We start from the raw sequence: 24,495 nt of genomic DNA on the forward strand, positions 1-24,495 counted from the left end.
CCACCGACCCAACTAGACCCCCACATCTGATGCCTTTGGATGATGGCGATGGAGGCACAATGAAAAGGCCAGGTCTGTCTCAGGAGGACAGTCCCGTGTCCCCTCTGACCGTCCTGGAGCCGGGCGCCTCTGAGGGATTCTGACAAAGCCTTTTTATTGCACTTGATACAAAACACAGCGCAGACACAGGCAGGGGTGACCTATGGGCAGAGAGTGAAGCCAGCGGCCTCCCGGGGGCACCGGGAGGAGGAGAGCCAGTCCTGAGGGCAGTGCCCTCTCGGGTCCAGCCTGAGGCCGGCGGGTGATGACGATGGTTGTGGGGTAGGTGGGCAGGCGGCTGCTGGGTGGTGGGATGGTGGTGCTGGGACACGTGTAGCCGGTGGCACCCCACGCACACACACGGCGGTGCTGGTTAAGGGCCAGGGTTGGTGGGTGCTGCCACCTCGGGGAGTGGGGCTCCGGAAAGGTCTGGCCCGGACCCTGGGGGTCAGAGTGGAGTACGGGCAGGGCAGGAGGGCGCCCCTCAGTCCTGCCCGCGCCTCTTCTTGCCCGCGGGTCGCCGCCTCTTCTGCTCCAGCCGCTCCCTCCTGGTGGCGGCCGTGGTGAAGGTGATGCACTGGGAGTCCAGGAAGTCCAGCAGCTTGCCGGCGGCCACGCGGATGCCACTCTGCCTCAGCTCCGCCTGCAGCTCGGCCAGCTCCAAGGGCTGGTACAACAGCACCCTCCGGTACAGGGCCGGCTGGGAGCGGATGTAGTGCCACACGGCCTCCTGCGTGTCCGCCGCCCGCGAGGCCACCTGCGATGCCGGGACCCCCTCCTCGCCCTCGTCGGCCCCTTCGGACTCAAAGGCCGCTCCAAACTCACCACAAGCGGAGCTGGAAAAACACCCAGTCAACCGCAGTTAGTGAAAAACCTGAGCCTGCCAGGCCCACCCAACCCCGTTCACCCACCATGCCTGAAGGTACTCGACCATGAGATTCTGGAAGGCAGCAGTGTCCCCATGTCTTGTGTGGGGCAGGGACAGCGTCCAAGGAGTTGCCTGTTCTCCCAGGCAGTCCGGCTCACGGGCCCAGTCACACCCTCAGTGGTCTCCACCAGCAACGGGATGTCACCGTGAAGACACTTTGGGCAGCCCCCTCAAGGACCTGGGAGGTTCTTACAGGCCGAGGGGCCCAAAAGCAAGCAGTGGGTGGGAGGTGAGGTGGCCTGCCTGCCCACATCTCCTGTGGCTTCAAACCCAGGGGCAGCCAGAAAGCTCCCTACCCCAGTCTCAGCCCCCTGGCTCAGAGGACCTGCGTGCCCAGCCACTGACCTCTGTGAGCCCCAGGACCCATCACTGCTGACCACCGAAGTGGCTGCAGATTCCTGGGAGGCAGGGAGCTGGTCTTCGTCATTTGGATCCGAGGCATCCTCCTTAGCTGGTGGCCTGGGCAGGGCTGGGGGGGCTTCCACAGGCTGCCTCCTTCTGCACCGGCGGCTCGTGCCCTCAATGGGTCCCTTGGCCCTTTGGGTGATGTAGCCAGTGGTCGCCTTTGGTGGGGGGTGGCCTCCTGACCTTGAGGTCTTAGGGGCTTCGGCAGTGGCCTGCATCAGGGGCACCTGCGAGGACGGAATCTCGTCGTCCGAGTCAGACTCCAGGGTCTGGTGAGTGTACTGGAATATCTCCTTCAGCTTCAGAACCATCTGGCGTTTGGGCAGAGGGCGGACTCCAAACCTAAATCAGGAAGCAGGGAACACCAACACTCACCCACCTGAAGCCGCACACTCTTTACACGGCCACTCACCCACTGAGGACACATGCTCTACACAAGCACTCACCCACGCTCACACACCATGCCTGAAGGGACTCACCCGTGCTCACACTCTGTGCCACCACTCAACGACTCACACACCATGCCAGAAGGCACGCAGCCACGCTCACGCTCTATGCCAGTAGGTACACAACCAATTTGGACTCTACACTGAGATTCATCTACACTCAGTCTATCCTGCTCAGCCACAGCTACGCTCACCTTCCACCCCGCACTTAGCCCTGCCCCCCCCCCCCTTGCTCACTCCTTGCCAGCACTGAACCACATGCCCTCTCTCTGCTGGCATGCAGCCACCTGCTACTCTGCGTACTCCGTGCACTTTCCAAGCTGTGGCAAAGAGCAAACGATGACCAGCTCATCCAACGAATGGCGTGGTGCTGGCATTTGGCCCGGGGTCTCTCCTAGCTGCCCAAAGCACTGACTCTGAAGAGCATCGCAGAGGGGCATTCTCACAGCGCTCTGAGCAGTGGTGGGGGGCCCTGGCTGAAGTAACTACAGCTCCCCCTGGTCTAGGTGGAAGGGCAGCATTCACTGGGATGTGAGGGAGGTCGGTTTTTAGAGTCAGGTCTCCTGACTTATTTGGTAAGGCTGGGATACTACTTCCATAATCATGAACAAGGAGACCAGTAGCCTGGGAGGTAACCCAAGGGCTCTCCTTAGCTTCTCAGGCCTACATCCTTTGGGGAACAACATGTGGCATGGGATCCTGGGCACCCAGTACTCTGCCTCCGCCCCAGCAGGCTCCACCATCAGAGTGGGCTGAGTAGTCACATCCAGCAGGGAAAGTAGGCTGGGCCTGCCCCCGAGAGACGGACCTGGTGGGACTATTCCCCCAGCACCACCACCACGTGAGACCGGGCATGAGGGGAAAGAGCCCGTGGGAGCAGAGGACACTGACCTGTCCAGCTCTTTCTTCAGCACTGGGGTCTCCAAAATGGAATACCGTGGCATTGGTGTGATGGGTACTTTGGGAGGCAAGTTCTTCTTCCGACGGGCACCTTCTGTGTAGAAGGGAAGAAACACACGGCTCAGCATGTGGGGCCTGCCCTGGAAGACCACCTACCGCCAGCGTGGTCTATAGAAGCAGTGAGTCCCTGCCCTCTCACGGGATGTGTTCTGGGCACCCACCCCACGAGGACCGTGTCATGGATGCAGTGCCCGTGGCACTCCTGGTGCCCGTGACCAGAGCTCAGGCAAACGTAGCACTGGTCCCATCTGGTGACAGCACTGACATCGCCCATGGTGCCAGAGAAGTCAGCCTTTTCTTTTAACAAGTCAATAATAACTCAAAACCAGTAACCCAGCTGAAAAATGGAGAATAGAACGTTCCAGAGACGACGGGCCAACAGCCAATAGGCACATGAAAAGAAGCCACGTCAGCAGTCACTGGGGAAAAAGCCAAGCAAAGGAGATGCTGCTTCGGTGGTGCTGGCGGGCAAGCTCGGGGCTGCTTAACCGCAAGCTTGGCAGTTCAAACCCACCGTCTGCTCCCTGTAAAGACTGACAGCTGCAGAAGCCCGCCATGGGGTCACCGTGGGTGGAGTCCACTGGAGGGCAGTGGACTCCGACCACACACGAAACCTGTTGTTGCCGTGTCGCCATGCTGTTCAGACTCCTTGGGGCACTATGGCTGTACCTGCTCCAGAAGCAGACTGTCAGGCCTTCCTCTTTAGGAGCTACTGGCGGGTGTGAGCCACCGATTCTCAGTGGTGCTCGGCTGAGCGATTTAAGCAGCGTGTCCCCGGGCCTTCTCTCACACCCACTTGGCTTATTTCCAGCAAGTCAGTTCCCAATCCGAGTCGGACCCCACCAGGCAGGAGAGAACTGCGCCCGTGGGCTCCCGAGGCTGGCACTCTTTGCGGGAGCAGGACGCAGCTCGTAGCGCAAAGCATCACCTCTCTGCCACCAGGGCTCCCTCCCCACTAGGATGGCCCTTAGGGCTGGCGAGGCTGTGGAGACACTGGGACCCTCTGCCTGTGGTGGGAATACAGAACGGCGTGCTGCCGGTGAGCAGGTCCTCAAAAGGTCACCCACAGAACGGCCGTGTGGCCCAGGCTGTGTTCCAGGAGACGAAGGCTACGTCCACGTACGACGTGTTAGTGAGCACAGCGGCCAGGAAGTAGACAGAGCCAGACGCCCCTCAGTGGGTCAACAGACGGGCAAACCCAGTTCCGTCACCCAAAGGAGTTGTTGTTTTCAGTTGGACTGTCTAATGTTGTTCTTATTTTTTAAATTTTTCTTTCATTTCCCATAACTCCCATGGCTCCATCCTCCTTGCCATCATCAAACAAACACACACGCTACCTCAAGTGGATGCTGACTCACAGCGGCCCTCTAGCCCAGGGCAGGACTGTCGCTGTGGATCTCTTCATAGGAGCGGACTGCTGACCTTGCAGTTAGCAGCCCAATCTGTAACCACGCCGCCATGGGGCTCCTTTTAAAAAAGAAGGTGGTGGTGGTGGTGTCGGGTGCCAGCAAGTCAGCGGTGACTCACAGCGACCGTGTGTCCAGCAGAAGGGAACGCTGCCCAGTCCCATGCCATCCACACAACGGTTCTTGTGTGTGAACCCATCCTTGCAGCCCCGTGTCCATCCGTGTCATCAAGGGTCTCCTTTGTCGTCACCTCTCCACTTTCCCAGAAAGGAATGAAGTTCTCAGAGCTGCTCAAAGGGGGAGACCTTGAAAGTGGTCTGCCAAGTACGTGAACCCGCCGATCCATGGACACGGGACACAGGGTTGATGACCGTACTTCCTGCGTGACGTGCCCAAGGGAACAACATGCTTATGCTGACCACACTCACGGGAAGCTCACATGTGAGGGGAATAAGCAGATTGCAGAAAACAAAACCAACAACCCAAACAGACCCGCAAAACAAAAACGTATGATGCACACGTTCTTTGCAGAAACTGACCATAGTCACCGTGGGACAGGGAGGGGATGAGGAGGGGGAGGAGAGATTGTTTAAGGGGTATGAGCTCCTTTTGGGGAATGATGGAAATGTTCTAGAATTAGTGGTAAGAGTTGCACAACACTGAATAGTCTAGACCCTGAATTGTGTACTTTCAAGGGGTAAGTTGTATGGTGTGTGAATGGTATCTCAGTAAAACTATGAATTGTTTGTAAATAAAGAAATTAGTTACTTTTAAAGGTAACTGGGAGGTTCAGGGATTGGTCTTTAACTTTTTTAGGATCACAGAACCATGTAAGAAAGACTGTGTTTCCCAAACTGTCAATCTCCACAGGAGTAGACAGCCCTGTCTTTCTCCCATGGAGCGGCTGATAAGCTTTGAACCGTTGACCTTGTGGTCAGTAGGCCAATGAATAACCACTAAACCACCAGGGCTCCTGGAAGATGCCTTGAATTCTTGGTGGAATTGCCATTTGCAGGGCCCTTGAAGGCCACCTCAGCCCCCAGATGGGGGGAAGGCACCCTAGGCTGAAGTTTTCTCAGGGCAGCCCCTGGGGTCTGGTTAGAAATGCAAATGTCCCTTCGGCCTTGACCTACCCAGAGAGACTGGGGTGAGCCCGCGAGCTCAAGGCCCCTCACACATGTGGCTCTAGCCAGACAGGCCCTCAGGTTCCCGTCAATCCCTGCTCCCCTGGCCAGCCTGAGAACAGCAGCGCAGTGAGGACCCCCAACTGGGGGTGAGGAGATGGGGGCAGAAGGGAGTCTTTCTTTCCTTCTCCCTTGGTGCCAGAAGCCAAGGTTAAAGGGAGTTTGGTGGCTCGGCCTTTCCCATGAGCTGTGCTCCTGACTGTCTGCCCAGAGAGGGATGAGGGGGACTGCAGGGCCTGCACTGGCTCCACACCCTTGCCTGACCACGTCTTACAAAATGAAGGTGAAATCCACGCCACACAAGAGGAAGCACTTCAAAGTGGCCTTTAGCCAGTGCCACCTGAGTCTAGTTCCAGAACATTTCCTTTCCAGCAGCCACCACAGGCAGGCTCCACTCCTCCCTGACAACCACCAAGGGCTCCCTGTCTCTGAGATAGCATCCAGAAGGGGCCCCTGGTGCCTCAGGGCTGCTCTCTCTCAGCTGGCTGCCCCCCAGGGGCCTCCACACGGGGCATCGGGGCTTGGCTTCTCTTTACTTGGGGCGACACTCGGCCCTGCTCATCCCTTCATCTGCTGACCGACACTGGGGTGGTGTCCACTTCCTGGCTGCTGTTTGCACTTCTCCTGGGTGCACACCCAGGGCTGACCCTGCTGACTCATGTGGAGATCCAGTGGGTAGCTTTTTGGGGAAGTGCATGTCCCCGACCCCACAGGACACCTGAGGCACTGACCACTGGCCAGGGTCTTGGCCTCTCCAAGGAGGTTTGGTTGGTGTTCTGGGTGGGGCCCACAGGTGCCCAAGGGACAGGCGTGTGCTCAGTAGTGGGTGGCCCACTTCTTGTGCTGAGGGCCTGTGTTTCCCCCCACCCTTCATCGGACGCCCGCCCACCTGTTACTCACTAGGTGTCTCTGAGCCTCCTGGTTCCCCAGCGCAGGGGGTGCCCTGTCTCTGGGCTAGCAGAAGACCCTCTGGTGATGTCTCTCCGTCCCACTTGTCCCACAGCTCCGAATTCAGCCAGCTCAGCCTGCTGGCCCCCGGGGACTGCTCGGGGGCTCCCCCCGGGTCAGGGCAGCTCCCTCGGATGGGAGTGGTGTTCAGGGGGCTGGGGAAGCTGCAGGGCTCGCTGGTAGGGGCCTCCCTTGGCCTGGGGCTGGGGCTGCTGGTGCTCAGGGGGCCTGTCTGTCCCAGGTTGAGGTGGTCAATGGGAATCGGAGAGAGGGGCTCGGCAGTCCAGCTGTCACTGGGGGCAGGGAGCTCCCCTTCAGGCAGGGGGCTGCTATTCGCCTTCAGGGGGGCCACCCCCAGCTCATCATCGCTGTCCTCGACTTCCACCACCTCACCCACAGGGGCCTGGCTCAGCCGGAGTGGCTTGGGCATCGAGTGTCGGCGTCTCCTCCTTGGTGGGCAGGTGTGTGGCTGAGACTGTCCACTGGCCGGGCTCCTGGCAGTGCCCCTCCGGCCAGCAGAGCTCCCTGGGGACGCAGGAAGGAGCCACGGCGGAGTAGTCTGGGGTACGAGGACTGGATGTGGCTCAGTGGCTTCCTTCTTGCCTGCAGCTGCGGCCCTGGGCTCCTGCACTGAAGTCCTGGCGTGTAGGCCTCGCGCCTGGGAGGTACAGTGACGGCTCCTCCCGGCCAGTGGGGTGGCGGGCACCAGCCATGACCTGTCCGGGGTGCTGTCCTCCTCGGGGCTGCTCTCCTGGTCACAGAAGAGCCTGCACCGCCCTCTGCTGCCCACGGAACCCCGGCTCCCGGATGGCGAGGGCATGCTGGCCCCCAGCTGCAGCTCGCCATCCTTTCCTGGTAGGCTTGGAGAACGGTCCAGGTCTGCGTCGATGTCAATGATGGAGAACAGCTCTGAGGACCTGGGGCTGACATCCACCCCCTTCCCTGCCTCCGGAGACGCGCTGGTGCCAGGTCTCTTTCCAGCCTGTGTCAGCTCCAGCTCCTCATCCGAATCCAGCAAGAGAATGACGTCACTGTCCCTGCCCCTGCAGGGCGGGGCGCCAGAGTCGGGCTGCGTGAGGTCAATGGATGTGGGCGCTTCTGGGGACACCGGGGCCGCAAGACTTGGGCGGGCCCTCGTGGAGCTGCTTCTTCTGCCTCCCCGGGGGCTTCGATCTGTGAGTGCCGGGGAGACGCCACTGCTCCGCCTCTGTTTGGATGGTAAGACGGGGGACCCCTGGGAGACCGCCTTGGCAGCTGCACTCTGCGATCGGGGTGTTGATGGGGAGGAGCCACCTGAGCGGTGAGCATGGCGGGGGGACCAGGGGGGACTCGCACCCAGGGCGGGCTGTCGCACTGTAGGCTCCTGCTGGTGCATGGGGGAGCAGGGCGCCTCTGCCCCTTTCTTCATGACCTGCCCTTTCTGCTCCTCTGAGTCACTTGTTACCTGGGAAGGTGTAGAGTCTTCTCCTTGAATGAATGAGAGGGGCTGTTCATAACCATAGTAACCGTCGCTGGAGTGCAGGCGGGAGCCTTCTCTCCTTCCTGCACGCAACCCGCTGGAACGGCTGGAGGGGCTGGAGCACTCCGCGGTTTCCCTTCCGGCTTCATGTTTGGGGGTCTCGGAATCCTCACTGTGGGGCCGCTGGGGCCAGAGGCCCGGCGCTGCCGACAGCCCCACACCTTCCCATCCGGCCAAGGTCTCCTTGCTTCCTTGCTCAGGCGACTCCTTGGGGCCTGCATCCTCCTCCAGTCGTGCTCCCACCAAGCAGTGGGTGCGGGCATACTCAGGAGCCAGACGCTCCCACTCGAGCTGGTCGGCAGCCTCAGCTCTCTCTGCGGCTCTCTCCTCTCGGAGCAGCTTCCGCTGAGTAGCTGCAAACTCATATATTTCTTCCATCTCGGCTTCATCCACATTTTCTCTGTCTTCTTCTGGGCCCTCAGGTTTCAACAGGGCCTCTGCTTCCTCTTCTTCCTCTACCCACACCGACCTCAAGACATCTTGGAAGGTGTCTGCTCTGCCCTCACAAGTCTCCTCTTCCTTCTCCCCGATGCCACTCGCCATGCCCATGGTGACAGGTGCCTGTTTGCACAGGTGGGCAAGCTCACTCAGTCCAAACCTGCAACACAGACACCTGGTCAGGAGCACATAGAGGGCCCATTCCCTCCCCTCAGAGAGCATCCACCCTCATGCCCAGCTGCACCCCTGGGCCGCTGGATTCTAGAAACCAGAGACTGGTGATTCTGTCAGACAGGGTTCATGAACTTCACTGCTGCACGCAAAACAGGATGAACTCGGAGGGGTCTGGAGGTAAGGGTATGATGGTGTGACCTGTGTCCCCTAAAATATGTGTAATAAATCCTAATCCCCCTATCTGGGTTAAGGAGCCCTGCTAGTGTAGTAAGAAGCCCAGCTGGAGCTGCTGGGGGGGGGGGTACTGGACCGCTAACCCCAAGGTCAGCAGTTCAAACCTACCAACAGCTCCTCGGGAGAAAGATGAGGCTATTGGCTCCCATCAAGATTCACAGCTCCAGAACCCTTCAGGGGTGCTGTGTCTGAATCAATGTGAGGGCAGTGGGGCCAGCCTGTCTTTGTGGGTTAAGACCATATCGCTGTAGGGCGTGCCTTTAGGCTGCCTCTTTGGAGACGGGAAGGAGCTACCCATGCAGGGAGCAGAAACGGGAGAAGAGAGGTGCCATGCCACGGGAACACGGCCAGGGAGCAGGAGAACCAAGACCCTCCCCCAGAGCTGAGAGAGAGAGCCTTCCTCCAAAGTTGGTGCTCTTGACCAGGGCTCCTGGCCTCCTACAGAAGGAAGATGAGGCTTTCTACTCCCGTAAAGCGCCAACAGTCTCTGAAACCTACAGGGACAAGTCTCCCCTGTCCCATAAGGTCACTAGGAGTTGACATGGACTCGATGGCAGTGAGTATGGAGTTTGAGTGGAGCCTCCTGAACTGTGAGAAAGCCCGAGTCTGTCTGTTACAGCCACCACTGTGGTATTTCCTCCGTGCGTGCGAGGAGCTGTGAGAAGGAAGACGATGTAGGGAGCGGCTGCCTGGGCATACACAGCAACACTGAAAGAGGCCAGTGTACTGCCCTGCTGACGTGTGATCGTTCCTTCCAGACCCCAGAGGCTGACAGGGTCCTTGCTCAGAAGGTACCTCATGAAGGTGAACACCAAAAAGGACAAAACAAATTCAGTGCCATCAAGTGCTGGCTCATAGTGACCCTCGAGGACAAGGTAGAACTGCCCCCGTGGGTTTCTGAGAGAGTCACTCTTTCGGGAGGCACAACGCCCCATCTTTCTCCCCAAGAGTGGCTTGTGGTTTTGAACTGCTGAACCTTCAGATTCCAACCCAACTCCTAACCACTACGCTACCTGGTGAAGCAAAGGTTTTACCCAAGGTTCAGGGGCCATTGCTCATCACACATGGGGTGCAGACCAGACAGGGTCGGAAAGGTGAGCCTTCCAGGAGCTCCCACCTCCTGGGACGACGCATGGGAAAGGACGGTGAGTGGGCTTTAACGGCGGTGGTGGGGGGTGGGGGGTGTCCGTGGTGTGAAGGCAAGTGGCGCTGAGACCCATCCTCCAGCCCAGGATGTGGCAGAGGTCCACCTCGACAGGGCTGGGAACTCCTGCCAGGGCCCATGCTGGTCAACAGAGGCACCCTGTCTACCAGGTCATGCCAGGTCATAACTCAGAACTGGCCTGTGGCCACCCAGTCTATCCCAACTCCCAGTGACCATGCAGAGCCGTGCCATTGGGTCTCTGTGGCTGCCGTCTTTACCGAAGCCACTGCCTCATTGTTCTCCCATGGAGTGGCTGGTGGAGTCCGACTGCGGACCTCTCGGTGGGCAGCTGAGTGGACTGCGCCACCTGGGCCCCTTGACTTTGGGTGGCCCAGCCTCAGCCTTCCTGCTGGACCCCTCCTGCTGTCAGCCTGCACGATGGGGATTCTAACTCATGGTGGCCCACCATGTGCAGCGCAGGACTCCACTCGGTTTCCAAGGGCAGGCTGCCAGGTCTGTCTACTGAGGGGCCGCTGGAGGTGGGTGGGTGAGTCCCCAAGGCCCCAACCTTTCAGCTGAGCATCAAGCGCTTAGCCATTTTCCCTCCGAAGAACTCATCATCCCGAGAGTCCCGGTCAGTGAGTGCCAAGGGCTAGGCCATCAGGAGGAGGACAAGCTGACCTGAGGGCCAGGGGGTGCAGCATGGGGGCCAGGCGGGAGGGCACGTCGGTGTCGGCGACATAGAGGTAGCGCAGGAAGTGGTGGGCCCCCTCGGCACTGACGTCCCTCAGCAGGACACGATGGGTTCTCAGGTCCCCGTCTTCTACGGCCAAGAAACCGTCACTGTTCACCTAAGGCGGCACAGAACAGATAAGGCCTGTGGGGCACACAGGCATGACTTGGGGGGCGATGGGAGGCCCAGGACATCCTGACTTTCTCCGGTTCTCTTGACAAGCCAGGCACAAGAACAGCATTTGCCGGGGCTGCCTTCTTGCACTGGCCAGGGAGCCGGCAGGCTGGGCCGCAGCAAATTAGAATGGGCAGTCAAGAGCCCAGTTAGCTCCCCTCAACAGATCGCTGGAAGGTGCTAGAACTCTCTGAGAGACAGAGTAGGGTGGCGGTGGAGAGGAACTCCCCCTTGGCAGATCTCTAGAAAGCACTAGAACTGTCTGAGAGAGAGAGACGTTCCCTCTTGACAGATCTCTTGACAGGTCCTAGAATTTTCTGAGAGAGCGTTAAATGGAGTAAGAGAGCAAACAGGTCTCCCTCGACAGATCTCTGGAAGGCGCTAGAACTCCCTGGAGAGACAGTCCTGGCTCCTGCCAGCTTCTCAGGGTGGCCTTCAGGTCAAGTCAGGTGAAAACCACATCGGAGCAGAAAGAGCTCTGCAAACAGGAAACTTGAGACAATTCTGGGAAGAAGGGATTTCCACGGGACGGAACACAGAAGCTGTTCTTCCCCTCGCTCACCTCACAGGGTGTGCCTGCTTCCCCACGGAAGCCGTGACCACCAAGGAGGAGTCGCTGAATGGGAAACCCACCCGCTCTGCAGACGATACAAAGTTAAAGAGGAGCACGGCCCCCAGCGGGCGGCGAGGGGCTGCGGACCAGGAGGCTGGAGGGGAGTGTTTAAGGAGTGCGGGACTGACGGAGCGGGCGGGGGAGGGCAGGGCCGACAGAGGAAGAGGCCACACGTACGTGCTGGATGAGAAGTGGGCAGCGCGCGTACAGCACAAATTTGTGGGCGTAGAGCACCTCCCCGCTGTCCACCTGGAACTGGACGTCGCTCAGATGCGGGTTATTGACCATGGCCCTGAGGTCAGCAAGCAGCAGGCCGAGGGAGAGCTGAAATGGGCAGTGGGGAGCTGTCAGAACCAGGCCACGTCTCTCTCTCGTGTACTCCCCGCCCCCCCCCACCCCCCCGCCACATACCCTGGGTAGCCCGGTCCTTACTGAGGTGGCATCATCCCTCTCCAGAAGTTCCTCTTTGGGTGTCAGGACGAACCCTGAGAGCGGGAGGCTGCTGGGCACCAAATCTGTGGCTGAGAGAGGGCCTGAGGGTGAGAAGACTGGCACCCCAGCCCTTTTGGGGAACCCTCTGGCTCGCGCTCCAGGCAGGGGTGCCCCGCCCTTGGTCAAAGCGCAGGGACGTGGTGCCTCCCACCGCCAGCATGCCAATATGTGAGCAAGGAGAAGCCACCACTTGCAAGGACGGAGGAGCAGCCCTGGGGTTCCTGGGGGTGAAGCATTGGACTGCTCACAAAAGGTTGGTGGTTCAAGCCCACCAGCAACCCCTCCTGGGAAAGAGGTGGCTGGCTGTCCCCATGAAGCCTGACTGCCACAGAAGCCCTCCCTGGGGCTGCTCCGGGACACATCAACTGCAGGGCGGGGGTGGGGTGGGGGCGGTGGTGTCATTCTAGTCCCCTGTCTCACCTGCCTCTTCGCCCCAGCCGCCCAGGCCCCGGTTGCTGGGCTGCAGGCCCTCTCGGGCCAGGTCCACAAGGTCCTGCAGGGCCTGGCGCTCCCTCTGGCTGGAGGTGGGTGATGCCTTCCCGGGGCTGGCCTCCACCAAGCGCCCTCCAGGGCTTCGGCCTGACCAGGGACGGCTGTGGAGGCTAGCGGACAGGTGAGCATCCAGCTGTAGCTGGTCAGGCAGTCTCAATGGACTCATCGGCTCCGTCTTGAGTTCCTGGAATGAGTGAGAAAGCCGACCTGGACTCTGTCAGCGTGACCCACCCTGCAGAGCGGACCGGGCAAGCTCGCCTACCGGGCAGCTTCCATCAGGGCCAGGACCCTGCCTGTGGGGCCCATATGGGAAAGGTTTGCCATGGGAGAGTGTGGGAGAGCTAGAGAGCGTCCCTGGGCACCACAGTCCCAACAAGTTACCGACTCCTGGCGACCTGTGTGGGTCACATCTGTTTCAATGTTAGCTTTTGATTGTGGATTAAGGTAGGGGTTTGCCTATGACACCACCGTTTGTTGTCTTGTTTGTTTTACATCCAACAACTTAAACCATGTATCAAACCTCTCGGTGGCTTCATATTCCCCCCTACTCCCCACCCCCGGCTCTTGTGGGGTAACATCCTCTCCTTCCTCTTCCAGACCCCCTTCCCCTCCCACCACCCCTGGTGACCATCTTGATCCCCTGCTCCGCCCTATAACAGTGGTTTCGTGGTTATCTGTCCTTTTGTGATGGACTGACTGCAGTCAGTACCCTGCCCGCCACGTCCTTCCGAGTCCTGCCAGAGCCGCCTCGTTCACTGCACCACCATTCTTTAGCGCGCACAGGATCCCCGAGGGTACGGACACAGTTCAGTATCCATTCTCCCAGCGATGGGCACGGCGTGTTTCCGTCTCCGTGACAGTGACCCTGGGTGTGCGTGCGTCTGTCTGCTTTGTGCCACGCTCCTGACTTCTGCAGGGCAGATGCCCAGGGGCAACGCTGAGGTTTTTGTTCCGTTTTTTCTGAAGTAGATCAACAGGACTTTCTTCTGAGGCATCATCGGGTGGACTTGAACTTCCACCTTCCACTTATCGGCTGAACTCGTGAACTGTCTGAGCCCTGCCCCGGGGGGTCTGGAGGCCCCTCGGGTGGATGGGCACGCAGTCCAGGACTACCTTGTGGGAAGACACTAATCCACTCATACCGGAAGTCCCACCCCTCCTCGCCTTCGACTTTCCCCAGGGCCGGTAGGCAGGTGTGTGCAGAGGGGAGGGCCTCACCTGGGTGGGCTGCCAGGGCACAATGGGTGGGACCAGGCTGGTGGTGTAGAACGCCTCCAAAGCCCAGCTTCCCATCAGGGCGCTGCCCTCCCACAGGAAGTTCTGCCTTCCCACTGGCAGCGACAGGCGCCAACTGGCATGCTCGGCCTCTTTCTCCAAGATCCGGCTGGTGGGGAGTGGTGGTGTGCTGGGCAAGGGCACGTCCTCCTCGGCCAGGAGCGTGGCCACGCGGTCCTCCATCTGCCGCCGTGTGGCCTGGGAGTCCTGGACCAGCAGCGGGGGTGGGAAGATGGGGAGCTTCTTGCGGCCTCGCTTCTCTAGACAGAACCGGGGCAGCATGTGTCAGTGCGGGCTCTGCCACGCCGCCTCACCCCCGGACCCGTTCCAACCCACCTCCCTCCCACCTGCTCCCACCATCTCCCCACACCCCAAAACTTGTTCCCACCACCCTTACCGGCTCCCATTCTTGCCCCCCACACCTGCTCTTTCCAGATGCAGGCTTCCCCCGCCCCCACCTGTTCTCACCCCTGCTACCTGCTCCCAGCTTTATCCACTTAGAAAAGGCATTCCCCAGGCGAAGTGCTGGCACGGGCTGACACTGCTCCAGCTCCGAGCGGGACAGCGCCATGGCCACGAGCAGGTCCTCGGACGGGGCCTCGGGCGGGCTGACCTTCTTCCTTTTCTGGGGCTCCTTCTTGATGGGGGCTCCTTTCCGTTTCAGAGTCTCCCAGTTGGGGCTGCAGCAGAGGCGGCGGCGGAGAAGGGCATTCGTGAGGCCTGTCCATGCTCGAAAGAGAGCGGCCCCGGCTCCTCAGTGAGGGTGACAGCAGTTGAGGGGTGCAGGGGAACACACAGTGTGCTCTAAGCAGTACATTCTGCAGCAGGAATTCCCACTGCCCCAGGGTGAGGCCGGGAAGAGATCCAAACCTGCCAGGCCTGGCCTGTGGGGAGGTTCAAGGCCCCGGAGCGGGTGGCCTGTTGTTGTAGCCTCCTCCTCCAGCACCCCTTCTAGAAGGCCCAGTCTATGGGAGATTTTAAAAACCAAACACGAACCGAGTCGGTCACTCGGATGCGGTCCTGTTGGACCCGCCCTGGCTGGCCGGGGGCTGTGCGTGGTGTGGCCTCGAGTCCTCAAAGGCTTGGCGCTAATACTCCTGGAAGGGGTCCAGGTGGCACAGCGGCTGCCTTCTCACTGGGAAGGTTGTAGTCTGAAGCGGCTTGGGACTCGGGGAGAGAGACTGGCCCTCTGCCCCCATGAGGATCACCAACAAGGGAAGGCTGTCGGGCTGCTCCGCTCTTTCAAGGAGGTCGCTATGAAGCTCTAAACCAGTGCTTCCCAAAGGGGCCGAAAGCACCCCCTGGGGACCCTGGAGCAATCCTGGGGTATGTGTGTGGGGGTAGTAGCCTCAGCTACAATTGGGGAGCATTCAATATAAATAAGGGGGTGGTGGAAGCATAAAGAAAGAAGGGGACAGGAAGTCAAAGAAGTGGGAACTTCTGATCGTAACCCCAAACCAGCACACAAATGAAATGCAGTGCCATCCAGAGCCGCAGTTTGGACTCGTCGCATGCCTGGGGCTTTCTCCGGCTGTTTGTCCTCTTTACCGAGGCAGACTGACCCCTGCGGAGTGGCTGGTGGGGTCAGTTAGCCATTTCCCCTCCGTTTAGCACTGAATGCTTCAACCGCTGTGCCACCAGGCCTCCTTATGGAGCTCTACGCCAAGGAAAGCACCATCAACAAGGCCCCTGCTGGTGGGTCGGTTCAGACTCACAGTGATCCCACACGGCAGAGCAGAACTGTGGGTCAATATTTCAGGATCAGGTAGCCTCCTCTTTCTGGTGGTCCTAGGCCTCTGGCTATACAGTTAGCCACCACGCGTTTCATGGCACTTCCAGGGCTCTGGGAATATCTAAACCCACCTGCTCCCCCAAAAAACCCACAGCCATCTTGTAGATACTGATTCCTGGCAAGCCACTTCGGCAGAGTAGAACTGCTCTCTGGGGTTCCTGATATTTTACATCTTTACAGGAGTCAGCCTCACCTTCCCAAGGAGCAGCTAGTGGCTTTGAACTGCTGACCTTGTGGTTAGCAACCTACTGTCTAGCCCACTCTGCCACCAGGGCTCCTCATGTGGACTTAAGTGACTCTTCGGTCAGTCCACTCGAGAGCTAACCACTGCGCTCAAGTGCTGAAATACAGATGAGCCCGCGGGCTAAGGGACAGGGTGGCTCTCCTCCCACTTTCAGCGCAGGTGCTGGGGCCCTGTGTGCAGGCCAGGAGGGGACACAGGCCCCCAGGGTAGCCTCCCCTGTGCTCTGACAGCTGTGCTTCTCTGCGGGCCTATTGTAACACATGTGCACTTGATTCATGCAAATTGTCTTAAAAATAGAATCCCGTGGTTCTGTCTCACTGACTCTGAAGGTCCCCAAGTAATCTTCACATTGTTTTCCCTGGGTGCCTTTGAGTCAGTCCCGACTCAGGGCTACTTGAATAGGGTCCTCTTGTCAGGGTCAGCTCGCCCAGAGCCACTGCTGGGTTCAAGGGCCAACTTCGCAGTCAGCAACCCAGGGCGTAATGGCTGCGCCTGAAGGGGGTCGGGATCATCCATGAACAACATGGAAACTGGGAGACCCTGGGGTGGGAACCATGCTGCAGGAGATGTGATGCTGGGGGTGGTAGTGGTGAAGGGGTCACCAAATGCTTAGCCTCCCTTGTGGACCCATTCCTGGCCCTTTCATAGACCTGGCTGCCTGACCCCTTCAAAGTCTTCACAGACGCAGACTCCTAGCTCCTCCTGAACTCCTTCAGAATCTAGGCCTTATCATTCCCCCTAAATCAGAGAGGGCTCTTCACCTCTCCAGCATTATGAGAAGTCTTAAAGAATCATAAGATAAAATAATAGAGATTCAAAATCATAATGCAGACCAGACTTACCATTCCTGGCGGAACCCAAGAGACTGAGTGAGGCTCCTTAGACACCCTTCACCCAGGACCTGAAGCCCACCCCACCCATTACCCTACAGCCCAACAACGGGCAGACCTGTGAAGTGAAGGGTGATACCCGCGGGGAATGTGCTCCTCTGCACGATCTACCACACGGGACCAAAAGGGCAGTGCTTGCCCACCCACCCACCACAAGGCTCAGCAGCAGGAGAGGAGGAGGAATGGAAACGGGGGACCCAGGGAGGAAGTTGGGGGAGCACGGTTCCACTGAGGGGATGGCCACTCACGGTCACCAGACAAGACGTGTCACTGGGAACCAAACAAAATGTGTTGAATGGGAAGTAGATCTGTTCTGGAAACTCACTCAAACCACGGGAAGAAAAAGCCCCACAGGGTCTACAGCCTGCTGTTCAGGGGTCTGTGTGATAGTTATATCATCATCTGTCAATTTGAGGATTAAGAATGTAGGGGTGGAGTCTAGCCTGACAATCAGATCATAGCCAGTGAGGCCACTGTGTGGGCATGGCCTTCTCCTGAGAATTCTGGGAAATCTGGTATCTCCTCCTTGGAGGCATGAGAGACTCTCTCTCACTACTTTCACTCCCTGGGAGACACTGCAGAAGACAAGCCACATGGGTGCAACCAGACCTCTGAAGCCAGAGATGCCACAGAGAGACCTCTGCCGGCACTGAGATGCTCACAACGCCACTGGACCCAAAGACTTTCTACCCACTGGCTTGTGGTCGTACTGCATTTGGCTTCATTGCATGCGTTTCGTGAGACTGAAGAGGACTTTATAGACTGGTAACAGACATATGGACTAATATCAGACTTATGGCCTTGGACCGGATTGAGATGTTTTCTTATTGTACAATTGCTCTTATATATAAACTTCTTCCGTAGAAAGGGGGAATCAATTACAAGGATCTACACATAACCTCCTCCCTGGCGGATGGACAACAGTAAAGTGGGTGAAGGGAGATGTCAGACAGTGTATGGCATGACAAAATAATAATTTATACATTCTCAAGGGTTCATGAGGGAGGGGAGAGTGGGGAGGGAGGGGGAAAAATGAGGAGTTGATTCCAAGGGCCCAAGTGGAAAGCAAATGTTTTGAGAATGATAGGGGCAACAAATATACAAATGTGCTTGACACAATGGATGTATATATGGATTGCGATAAGATCTGTACAAGCCCCCAATAAAATGATTTAAATTAAAAAACAAAACAAACTAAAAAGCCCTCTTCCTTATACACATATGTGTGTCCATGGATTTGTTTCTCTAGTCTACCCACACTAACACCGTCTGCGTATCCCCGGGCTCACCTGGGTGTGGTGGCGGGACTGCAGTTCCCCTGGTGCTGGGCCGTCTGCAGCCGCACCGCCTGCAGCAGGAGCTGGGGGCAGACCTCCATCCGGGTGGCACACTGCTTCAGGTGGCTGCTTCTGCTCTGCATGCTGAGGAACAGCTTGCCACAAATGGGGCACCCCGGGATTTGAGGGGCGCAGGGTCTCGATGCCTTCTCTGCCTCATCCAAGCACCTGGAGGGAGATGGCAGAGAAGAGAGCCAGCCTCCTGAGTGGTGCCCACCGTAGCCAGAGTCACCACAGCTCCACATCCCCCTAATCGGTCACCTCCCCCAGGGAGGATGCCTCCTGGCAGGGCCGCTGTGTGTATAAGCCAGTCTCCAGACACTCAGCTGGGGTGTCTGTTAGCAATGGTGGCGACAGAAGGCGCGGAGAGACTTAACCATGAGTTAGAGATGGCCGTGCACATGCACTCGGAGGAACTGACCCCAGAGAAATGAAAGCATGTGTTTACACCGCTCGATTCAAAAGGGCTAAAAAGGGTCAGCCACCCAGGGACACGAATGACATGTGGAATGGGCTGGGGATCCTCGACTCCATGGCTGACAAGGAAGGAAGTAGCACTTGTAGACATGGACTTGGATTGATAGAGCGGTGAGACGTTAAATGTCTGTATTTTTCAGCCAGGACCACAAACTAAAAACCCCACCACTGAGGAGTGGATGAACAAAATGTGGCCTCCTCAAACCATGGGTCGGCACTCGGTCCTGAGGAAGGAGCTCTGACACACTCTGACGTGGACGGGTCTCGAAGAAGCGAGGCTGAGGGAGGGGAAGCAGCCAGATGCAAAAAGTCAACTGCTGGAAGGTTCCGTTTACCCGGAAGGTCTAGAACAGGCCAGTGGACGGCGTCAGAAGGCTGATGAGTGGAAATGGGAGTGATGGCTTAATGCGATTCTCCTGGGGCAGGGGTGGTGGTGGTGGTGGTGGTGGGACGGACAGGTGCTAAAATGGACTGAATAAACTCAACAACCCAGGGTACGGGCGCCTTGGAAGGAACGACCGTCTGCTATGTGAGTCGGGCCTCAAGCGGGCTGTTGGAAGGAAAGAGAAAGCAAGCATGTGCAGGCCGGTGCTGGGAGGGGCGGGCAGCCCAGGCTTCGTCCCTTGGCCGCGCCTCCCGGTGGGCTGGCAGTGGGCAGGCTCTTCCTACCTGTTCACATGCTGCTCCCTCCGAGTCACGGTCATGGCGGACAGGTCCTTCTGGCAGATCTGGCAGAAGAACCACCCCTCTTCCTCCAGGCCCTCTTCACGGGCCGGTGCTCCTTCCTGGCCCAATTCCTGCTGCAGGGCCAGGGCCACCTCGGCATCGCTTTCGGTGGCAAGGGGCCCAGGTCCACAGCCTGGGGAGAAGCAGCGCAGATCCGTGAGGACAAGTTGCCAGGACACAGTTAGCATGTGGAGCCCAGCACCCACCTCTGCCTGCAGGCCTGGGGTACAGCCTCGCCCGGCCCCTGGCACTACCCAGTGAGAGCCAGCATTTGCGAGGGGCTCCCAGCATGGGACTCATGAACCGAAACGAGTGCGGGGCATCTGGGGGAGCCTAGGAAACGCGTTTGGACTCAGCAGGTCCCGTCAGAGCCAGAGTCTACTTTTCTTCCTCCTCTTCTTGTCCTCACTTCTTAGGGAGAGTCAGGTAAAGGTTTATGGGCAGATTGGGTTTCCAGTCAAACATTCACACACTGTCTCACACCATCGATGGCCATCCCCCAAATGCACCTCCCTCATCTGACTGCTTCCTTCCTGTTTCCTGTTTCCACTCCTCTTCTACTCCTCCGCCTTTCCCCTGCTCCAGCCTTCTGAACTGCTGAGCCAACCTTCTCATCTCAAATGGTTGTTCTACCTCACTCAGACTTCCCTGACCCATAGAGACCTGGACCAGACACGTGTCTCCCAGTGGGCTGCAGACTGAGCTCCGGGGCTGAGTTCGGTTCCAGGCCTGAAGGGTGACGAAGGGCCATGCTCTAGGAGGGTTCCACCAGTCTCCGTCTGACTGGGGGCCCCGGTCTTGGTTAAGATGCTTATTGCTAATGAAGCGGTTGGCAGCTGGCACCCCCAGCAGATCCTCAGCAGAAAGACCTGGTGGTCTGCTTCCACACAGAAGACGACACGGAAGTCCTGTACGGCCTTTCCCTCCTGGCACACGGGGTCAACGTGAGTCAGGATCTGCTCAGTGGCACCCAACGACAAGAAGAGGGTCCATCAGTATGGTTTCTGGCTATTTCTTTTCTTCTCAAACACTCTCCTTGGACCTGAGCTCCCATATTGAAGAGAAAGGGGTTAAGGACCTGCTGAAAGGCTGTCTGCACCTCGTGGGTAGGACCAGGAAGTGCCTGGATGATTCAGATCAGGTGGGAGCAAGGCGTGAAGAACCCAGTTGGCAAGGTAAGCATGGGCCTCTTTGTACTTGCCTCTAGCTCTGGTTGGCAGCTCTCTCTCTTCCAACCCTACACCCCCTTCCTACAGAACCAAAGCCTTTTTCCAATTTCCAATCCCTAACAGGGATGGAGTGCCCAGTCAGTAAGGCAAGCACATGTAGACTTGTGCTTACTTAGTAACCCATAGCTAGATGGAAGGGTGTCGATGACAAGTGAGAGGAAACAGTCAAATCCATCCAGGAAGTGGGCAATGGCTAAGAGGACTTCCAAGCCCTCAAAGTCACGAAGAAAAGACAAAGATGGGCAGGGAGAGGGGCCTAGTCTGGGCTCTAGACATTAAGAGACAACTCATCTCTGAGCACATGCAGGGTGTGATGTGGTTCTGATCCTCACTCTGTAAAAGGAAACAGCTCCCGGTGATGTCCTGGGAATAGCCTCGGAAATCTTGGAGCTGGATACCAGCTGACGTGATAGACTGCGGGCAGAGGGCCGTGTGGTTAAGGCACTGGCTGAGGAGGATGCAGTTCCTCGCAGTGGCACGTAGGACAATCGGTGGGGTGGGGGCGTGGGGGTGTGTGTGCCAGACTGCGTCCAAATACACATTTCTAGACAGAAAAAGACACATGTCAAAATGTTAACGATTGTTAAATCTGGGTCCAGTGCACGGAGGGTTCATTATGTGTGTGTGTGTGTGTGTGTGTGTGTGTAGTATTTTTTTTAAACAGGTTTCTCTGTATGTTTGAAGGACTTTATAATGAAATGTCAAGGGGAGCAGGCCAACGGGCACAAGCAGACCTAGCTTTATGGGCTTCACTTAACTACGCCTCACAGATGCAACATTTGCTTACAAGAGAGCCTGCTGTCTTCTCGTCACGCCGTTTTCCAGCTGCCTGTGCTCATCTCGTGTCTCTGTGCCGCGGACGTTTTCGTCACAGTATTAAGCACTGACTAGATGACAGTCTCGTGTAAACCTATCCTTTTGGTGTGCTGGGAAACCACAAACGTCAGGTGACCCACTTGATTGCAGGGTGCTTTCTTAGGCTGATGTGGAACCACACTGTGGTGCTATCCCCAAGGTCTTCCCGGACTTTGTCAGAGAAGCTAAGGAGCAGGAGATTCAGGAGACGCTTCATTCTCTAGACGCAGGGAGCTGACAACGGTACAAGCCACCTGGCAGGGAGCCTTCCTAGAGCAACAATAATGTGGCAGTGCGTCCCTGCCTGGCTCCCTTTTCCTAGCACGGTAACTCACCTCTGTGTGGAAAGTGAAGCGTTCCATTCTCCACCATCCTCTCCTCTTGAGGGTCCTTGGGTGAGGTTTCTGCCGTCGCAGCCTCAAGCAAGCACGCTTCCGAAGCGTGTTTCAGACGGGTGGGGTGTGCTCTCTTGAACTGCTGCATTCGCTGGAGGACCAGCTCTGCTGTCCGTGGCCTGGAGGGGCTGACTGCAGGGGCTGTCGGCAGCCCGGAAGCAGGGGGCTGGGCGTCACCCCTAGGAGCACCTTCTGGAGGAGAAAACACACCATTGTTTCTGTTTCCCTGGGACAGTCAGACCCAGGCTTCAAAGACGTACTTCACTAACTAATGTAGGTACGATTGTCAAGTAGGAATAGGACTGGTTATTGGCAAACCTCATTGCCAAGCTGCTAAAAAAGTCTTCCCAAAGTTTATGGCAAAATTCCATTAGCTTTCAAATCTACTTTTCCATGAACTTCTGGAAGCCCCCTTGTGGAGACCAGGGTTTCTGAACCAGTTCAGTCATGGCTGATGCAACGGCATCGGAAGATAAATATAATCAGAAACGTAAGCGGTGGGTGTACGGGAGCAGTAACTGGAACGAGGAATATTATGGGTCAAAGACCTGGCATGGGAGCCTGATGGAGGAGACTGGATTATTGCCAGGACCATGGAGAGCAACGCACATTCACAGTGGTGTGGTGGCCACCCTCTCTGAGTGGGGCACCACTGTTTCGGACTCTGCTGTTCAAGAGATTTGGTTGCTTTGCAACACCTATGTTAAGAGGGAGACTTCGAGTTTCTAGCAGGGCAAAGACCCGCAATTCTGTCCTGTTCCAGTGGCTGTTCTGGTTCACGCACGTTTTACAAATTCATATGGCCCAGTGTCGCTCCCTCAGCCATGACTGAATCAGGAAGAAGTGACAGAATGACGCATATGACGAAGGGGAGGCTAGGGAGTACCTGCTCATGGATATGGGCTTACTTTTGGGGGTGAGGGAAAGATTCTACAATTAGACAGGTGCTAGTTGTACAACCATATGAATTTTCTAAAAGCCACTAAATCAGAGTATAAAGTGGTGAATTATGGAATGTGGGCTATAACTCAAGCTATTATTAAAGAAATATTAACAACAAACACTTTTCTCGTCCTAGATCAGTAGCGCAACTTTAACTTGGGGTCTGCAGATAGCCTTCAGAGCCTTATGGCCTCTCACGGAGCCAGTGGAGGGTCCATTTTCAGCAGAGTTCTTGTGGGTGCAGTTTTCTGGACCACTGTGCATACAGCTTTCCATGCGGTCTCCCAACATGAGGGACGGAAGGACTCCTGTGTCAGCATAGGGAAGCCTTACAGCTGTCCCTGTGCACCACCATCTTGATCCAGTCCCCTGGGAGGAACTGCTGACCACACCAGAAGTAATAAAACGTTAAGATCTGGGGGTGAAGGGAAGAAAAATGTAGAACATTGGGTTCCTGTGGGAAACTGAGGAACAGGAAGAGAGGGTAGGCAGACAAGTGCTTTATTCTCATAGTGAAGCAGTCTGGGAGGCCAGGGTTCTGGGTGGAAGGAGGCCCTCACACTTGTGAGTTAGAGATGAGTCCCAATCACATTCTCATAATCAAGATTAATCCCCACTATAACCTCCCATCATAGTGCTGCCTTAAAGTCACCGCTTACAAGCACATGACTGATTGTCTGCCTCTTAATTTCTTCCCTTCAGTTACCCAACTGTCCCTTAGGACCCATCCGGATGTGAGCTGGATCCCACAGATTCCTCCAGATCCTATAAATGCTGGGTTGGTTTCAGTTCAGTGTGGAGAAGGAATCTGGCTTATAGCATACTAAAGGCCACAGTGGGGCACAGCTGCTTAAAACACACGCGTGCGCGCACACACACGTTCGAAGACAGAATAAAGAGTGTGGGGAGAAAGGAAAGACCTAAAGACCCTCCTGAGGCATAAACCAACATGTCACGCTCCTAAGAGGGGGCACCAAAACTTTCACAGAAAAATGAAATCAAACGATAATGGAGTTTTTCCAAGAACTTTTGGAAGCCCCTCCCTTCTATTTCCTTTGCAATAGCTGAACCCCAAACTAGCTAGCTCTTTCAACAGACCCACTTTGGAATTAAGACAAGAAAAAAGAAGCGGTGTATTATTTCCATGCTCTTGTAACTCCTGTCAACGGCATATCAGAAACATTACAAAAGCATTCTGAAAAAGCAGAGGATCCTAAACATAATCACATGAAAACAGCACACAAGACGGTTAGATGAATATTATTTATGACTCTTGTTCAAGACTCTCCAAAGGATGGCCCTCAGGTTGATTTTTTTTTAATTTTAATCACAGCCACATTCATTGGTCCCTATTGTCTATGGCTGCAGACAGCATGATCCCCAAAGCCAAAAATATTTACTATCTGGCTATTTTCAGAAAGCGTTCTGACCATGGTGTAAGATCATACAAATCAGCCCTTGTTTCCTGTCTAAACGCCCTGGCAGTGGTTTATGCCTGTTACCTGTTTGGGCATTCTGTACACCATCCTCAAGCACAGGCTCGTCTGCAGCAGGGGGAGGTGCAGGCGCAGGCGCGGGCACAGGTGCGGCCGTAGGATCAAGTGCACAGCTCTCTCCGTTCTCAGTGGGTGCAGGGCCTGGTTCTAGCAACTTGGCTATGCCTTGATTTTTAGCCTGAAAGGCCTGACTCCTGGGTTGCTGTTTCTTCCCCTTTGGACCTCGAAGAGTCTTGCTGTTGGCAGCGGTCTGTCTGGGCCGTTTCTGTTTGCTTCTTATCTGAATGCTGGAGGCCTTTGGCTTCTTCTTTTCTCCTGACAATTCCTTGGGTGCATTCTTCTTCACCCTCTGGAAAAAACTGGCGCAGAGTTCCTTAAAATCGTCGTCTGATTCCTCCATCATCCGGCCAGAGTTCAGGTTGAATTTCAGAGGCGAGAGGGCTGACCTGGATGCTGCTGCACAGACGGGGAAGGAAACTAAGGGCCAGCTGGTCCCTCAGATGTCCTG

General features: G+C 56.8%; 1 protein-coding gene across 2 annotated transcripts; it reads right to left on the bottom strand.

The window, feature by feature from the left end:
* Positions 1-140: 140 nt before the first annotated feature.
* SLX4 (SLX4 structure-specific endonuclease subunit) lies at positions 141-24,489 on the bottom strand. Of its 2 annotated transcripts, none has more exons than XM_045285952.1 (14): positions 23,994-24,489; positions 21,490-21,741; positions 19,014-19,203; positions 17,820-18,035; positions 14,082-14,284; positions 13,548-13,864; positions 12,258-12,513; positions 11,778-11,866; positions 11,523-11,669; positions 10,507-10,676; positions 6,269-8,433; positions 2,710-2,812; positions 1,313-1,714; positions 141-875 (listed from the first exon to the last, which is right to left on the bottom strand). In XM_045285952.1, the coding sequence occupies exons 1-14, from the start codon at positions 24,388-24,390 to the stop codon at positions 524-526; spliced, it is 5,259 nt and encodes a 1,752-aa protein (XP_045141887.1). In that variant the 5' UTR covers positions 24,391-24,489; the 3' UTR covers positions 141-523. The 2 variants fall into 2 exon arrangements, with proteins under 2 accessions (XP_045141887.1, XP_045141886.1); XM_045285951.1 differs by having other exon boundaries at positions 11,757-11,866.
* Between the last annotated feature and the right edge of the window lie 6 nt (positions 24,490-24,495).

Source organism: Echinops telfairi, unplaced genomic scaffold (assembly GCF_000313985.2).
Source record: "Echinops telfairi isolate 266 unplaced genomic scaffold, ASM31398v2 ScPeMD7_5;HRSCAF=22, whole genome shotgun sequence".
Lineage (NCBI taxonomy): Eukaryota > Metazoa > Chordata > Mammalia > Afrosoricida > Tenrecidae > Echinops > Echinops telfairi.